The 5033-nt window shown below is 62.7% G+C and overlaps 1 protein-coding gene across 1 annotated transcript in view; it reads left to right on the top strand.

Moving 5' to 3' along the window:
- The window catches only part of ANK1 (ankyrin 1, erythrocytic), a gene marked incomplete at its 5' end in the record, with an annotated part of 15393 nt that extends 13274 nt beyond the window's left edge, over window positions 1-2119 (top strand). Inside the window, 5 exon segments of the mRNA XM_010186682.1 lie at window positions 904-1065; window positions 1068-1117; window positions 1272-1355; window positions 1605-1779; window positions 2052-2119. Coding sequence (XP_010184984.1) covers window positions 904-1065; window positions 1068-1117; window positions 1272-1355; window positions 1605-1779; window positions 2052-2119 — 539 coding nt within the window.
- Between the last annotated feature and the right edge of the window lie 2914 nt (window positions 2120-5033).

Below are 5033 nucleotides of genomic sequence, written 5' to 3'. Positions count from 1 at the left end.
CTGGGCACGTTCCCTGCCACTGCCCCTGGGGGTGCCTCAGCCCAAAATAGCCAGCTGTGCCTGATACCTGAGTGCTGGCTCTCCATTTATAACCCAGCCAGCCTCCCTTCCCACTTCCTTATCGAGTATCTTCCCTGGCCACCAGCCCAACAGCCTGCTGGGGCCAGAATTAGAGCTGGTCTGGGGGCCAGCGGGGTGGGGGCATCCTGCTGTGGCCACACGAGCTGGCAGGTATGAGGTGAGGGTGAGCACCTTTCCCTGGTCAGGGCACATGCAGCCACCCCGGCAGCACAGCCATGCTCAGCTCTGTGGTGCACATCTCCCAAATCCCCCCGCCGCAGCCAGGATGGGCTGTTGACGAGCTGGTGGAAAACGGGGACAGGACTGTCCCCATTAGTGCCTGGCTGGGGACGGGTGGTGCTGTCACAGTCCTGGCCCCATGACTTTGACAGAAGCTGCGATCGCAAAGGCCCCCCCACCTGCCCGCTCCCTTCTCGCCGCCCACAGCCGGCAGCTAGGGTTACACCGCAGAGCCCCGCAGCCAGGATGGGCTGTTGACGAGCTGGTGGAAAACGGGGACAGGACTGTCCCCATTAGTGCCTGGCTGGGGACGGGTGGTGCTGTCACAGTCCTGGCCCCATGACTTTGACAGAAGCTGCGATCGCAAAGGCCCCCCCACCTGCCCGCTCCCTTCTCGCCGCCCACAGCCGGCAGCTAGGGTTACACCGCAGAGCCGGGACCGCAGAGCCACCCTCCCGCAGAGCCGGGACCGCACCGGGCAGGCTGCAGACCCACAGGGCTGCTCCTGCCCTGGGGGCTTTGCCCGTCCCAGCCGCATAGCATGGCCGGGCCCTGAGCAGTGGGTTCGGACCCCTGGGGACGCGTGCGTCTGCGTGCGCTGAGGCGGGATGTGGGCTTTCCTGGCCCAGTTGCTGGTCGCCCTGGTGCTGCTGGCCTTCTTCCTGGTCAGCTGCCAGAACGTCATGCACATCGTCAGGGGCTCTGTCCGCTTCCTGCTCAAACACGCCCACCGCGAGCTGGACAAGGAGCTCGGGGAGAGCCAGGGGCTGAGGAGACTCTCTCCACCAGGGTCGTCCGCCGGCGTGTCCTCGTGAAGGTAATGAGCAGGGGGCTGAGAGACCAGCTCTGGGACAGATGAGGAGGAGAGCAGTGGAGGGATGGGGCAGGGTGGGAGATGCAGGCTGTGGGGTGCATGTCAGGGGCTCCCCTCGCTCCCCCGAAATGCCCTGATGTCCCTTCTATCGCTGCAGGGGAACGAAGTCCTTCATCTCCCTGGAGAGCAGGTGACTGAGGAGCAGTTCACAGATGATCAAGGCAATATTGTCACCAAGAAGGTGAGTGATCAAGGGCATGGCGCAGCCTTTCTCCTCTCCCTCTGCCCAGCTGCCCTGCTCCTCCCTGCGGCCCTGGGGCCCCTGCAGGGCACCCGCGTCCCACGTCTTCGGTTACGGTCATGGCACTTCCTCAGCCAGACCTTGCACATGGGACAGGCTGCGTGCCACGTGCAGTCCAGGGCCAGCCAGGGCCAGGAGGGAAACTGGTGCCCTGGGCTCACTGTGATGCCGCTGTGCGGGTCTCCGCAGGTCATCCGGAAGGTTGTGCGTCACCTGGGCCCTGGTGACACGGACAGGCAGGAGCAGGAGCAGCTGATTCTGGAGGGCTCCGTGCAGGAGCCCCAAGACCTGGAGGTTGAGGACGATCACTTCATGAAATACTCCATCCTGCACCGGGACGGTCTGGGGGCCAAGGTACAGTGTGGTTCATAGCCCTGCCCAGGGCCAGCGCCGGCTCCGGGGCTCCACCACCCTCTGTCCTTCCTTCTGCTCTCCTCTCCTGTTTCCCCTCTAAGGCTTCCTGGGGCAGCTCTTGCCCACTGCACCGGTCTTCCTGCTCAATGTCTTCTGCCAACTGACTCTGCCTTTCCATCTCCTGTCCTCTTCTGTATGTCTGTCTGTTCGCCTGGGTGATGTCCTGCTTCCTGCCCCTGCCGCTTCCTCAGGAGGAGGTGCGAGTGCGTGTCCCGAAACCAGAGGTCTCCGGGGGCAGGATGGGGGCTCAGATAGTGAAACGAGCCAGCCTGAAAAGGGGGAAGCAGTGACCCCTCAAATGGCCTCTTTTGAGGTAACCCCACCTTTGCTCTTCCTTCTGCCCAGCTCCACACGCTGCTGCCTGCACTGAGCTGCTGGTCACACTCGTCCTCCTGGGGACAGCGTGACAGGGCTGTGCCTGGCTCTTGGCCTGCAGAGAGGGCTTGCTGTGCTGCAGCAAAATGCAGAGGGTGGGCAGCGGCATGGTCCCAGTGCAGGAGCTGCTGCTGCCGTCACAGCACCCTGAGTGATCAGGGGGATGGTCCCCACTGACACGGCCACAGGGTTGTTTCTCTGGTTATGCTGAGCTACAGCAGAGGGGTGATTTTGTCCAAAACTGTTCCAGGGAGTGGATAGCGTTTTCGTGGGGTCTGAGCAGAGCTGTGCCCTTCACGCATGAGCGCTGACTGCAGCCTTGGGCGCAGCAGCCCTTGGAGCCTGGGGGGCAGCCGGGTGCTACTGGTGGGCTCCAGGGATGCAGGAGTGGCGGGGTGCAGGAACATGATGCTTGTTGAGGGCAGGGGACCCGTCTTTGGCCTGGGACATTCCTTCCGTTGATCACCAGTGTGAGCACTGGATCATCCCTTGAGGCTTGTGCATCCCCTGCTCCCGCTGCCCACCCTGACCAGGCTCTGGGCAGGGTGCTTGGCACAGCACGCTTGGACCCTGCTGTGCTGCTCTTCCCTGCGTGCTCCCAGCTGCCAGGCACTGCCTGCACCGGGGGGAGACTGGGAGCAGGGTCGGTGCTCTGGCCTCTGCTGTACGTGCATGGCTGTGTCCGTCTGTCCTCCCTCTCGCCCCCACGGTGGAGCTCTGTCGCTGTCTCTCTGACACCCACCAAAACTTGTCTTGTGGTGGCTAGGCAGGATGGGTGCATGTGGGACAAGCACAGGAGGGGCTGGCCCAGCCTTTCTCCTGTCTGTGCCACCGTGGATGCCTAGTAACCCCATCTCTGTCTGTCTGTCTCCCCAGGATCTCACCTCAACACCAAACCACTGAACTCCACACATGTTCTGACACATACCTGAGAAGAGAGGAGAGGAAAGCAGAGAGTGGAGGGGAGCAGGGCTGGCTGTACATGTTTCTATAGGCTAATGGCATGATTTCTGTATGAGACATACTTACCGTCCTATCCGCATGACTGACTGACTGCAAGACGCATGAGCTACAGTACTTAAAACTGACGGAGGGGCCTCCGTCCCTGCCCCGCTGCTGCCAGGAGCCCAGAGACAGCAGCACGCACCGGGGCATCCTCTCAGCTCCTCTGGGAGGCAAGAGCTGAACCGGTAGAAAACCAGAGGGAAGGAAACTCCACCCTCACCTGTGTAAATGCATCCCCACGCCCGTGCTCCGGCTGCAAGAAAGAAGCCATGGCAGCACAGCGCTGCTCGCCATGGAAGGAGAGGGGCTTGACCCCACATCGCCTGTGCTGCCTCTGCTGGACTCGCCTCTCGTCCCTCTCAGTGAGTGCTGGGTTTTGGGGAGGGCAGGAGGGGTGCGAGAGGGGGTGCAGGGAGCACAACTGCTCTGGGCAGGGGCTGGTGCGGGGCTGCCCCTCCTCCCCCCAGCACGAGCGAGGGCTCCTGTCAGGGCAGGGCTCTGGGCTGAGCACTGAGCTCGTTGCTTGTGTTGAAAGTGTAAACTGTACAGCAATCAGCCTTGTGTATATGAACAATAAATACTATGCAAACCCCTAGGGACACTCAGCAGTATGTACAAAGCACTAACAGCTCTGCTCCCAAATACCTCCTCAGGCTGCAGGACGGGCACCACCTTAGGAGTACGTGGGTGGCTCTGGTGAAGGGAGCCGGAGGCTGTAGCAGTAACAGGGCAGCAGAGTGCCCCTGCCCTGTGCCCTCCGGCTCAGCCCAGGCCCCTCTTGACCTGAAGAAAGGTCTGAGGTGCTTGGGGTCCAGGAGGATATGTAGTGAGGCAGAGCAGGGGACGCTTGTGCCACACACGGGGCTGTGCCAGCTCTACTCAGCACAATTTCTGCTCAGGAGAGGAGCCGGGAGCTGGCAGCAGCCAGCAGCCCTGCACCACGCACCCCGTGCAAGGGCTCTGCAGGGGCCCCTGGCCTCCCTGCAGGGGCACAAATGAGGACAGCCTGGTGCCTCCAAGGACCCTCCAGGACCAACCCCAGAGATGTGGGGGACTGCTCCGTGCTGGCTGCACTTTGGCCAGGTGAGAGGCAGGGCAGCGCCCCCGGGGGCCAGGGCAGCCCCCCCGGGGCCACTGCTCCCGCAGGAAGCGGTGATGGGCAGAGCTGCCCCGGCACGGCTGAGGTGCGCAGAGGGGTGACTCCCTGGCAATACTTGGCCCCAGGAGGGCTGGAGGCAGGTAGTGGAGGTAGGTCCCATGTCCCTGACCCTGTCCTTTACCTAACCAACAGGGGGACCCAGTCTTTGTAGCACAGTGCTGTCGGGACCCCTTGGTCTTTGCCATGGACCTGGTTCGCAGGGCCTGCGTTTGCTCTCTGTGGCTACCTCCAGCTTTGGGCCACGTGCTGGTGGCCCCAGCAGGGCAGCCCTCTCTCGCAGTGGGTGCATCTGCTGGGAAAGCCCTGGCCCCCCTGCAGTGGGAGAAAGCCTGGCTGCAGTGGAGCAAATTGCCCAGGTTAGCCTTGGAAAGCAAAGCAGCCCCTTCCCCATCCCGAAGTGGAGCCATACTGGCACAGACGCTCCCTCCATCGCCCCCGCTGTGTACAATGACCTCCCCAGCCCCACTGCGACAGCTGACGCCGTAGCATCACCATAGAGTTGTGTCTCCCCCCTGCAGTGGGAGAAAGCCTGGCTGCAGTGGAGCAAATTGCCCAGGTTAGCCTTGGAAAGCAAAGCAGCCCCTTCCCCATCCCGAAGTGGAGCCATACTGGCACAGACGCTCCCTCCATCGCCCCCGCTGTGTACAATGACCTCCCCAGCCCCA

The sequence above is a fragment of the Mesitornis unicolor genome, unplaced genomic scaffold, assembly GCF_000695765.1.
Source record: "Mesitornis unicolor isolate BGI_N332 unplaced genomic scaffold, ASM69576v1 scaffold30800, whole genome shotgun sequence".
NCBI lineage: Eukaryota > Metazoa > Chordata > Aves > Mesitornithiformes > Mesitornithidae > Mesitornis > Mesitornis unicolor.
The sequence above is the reverse complement of the archived record's forward strand: the minus strand, read 5'-3'. Positions and strand labels throughout refer to the sequence as shown.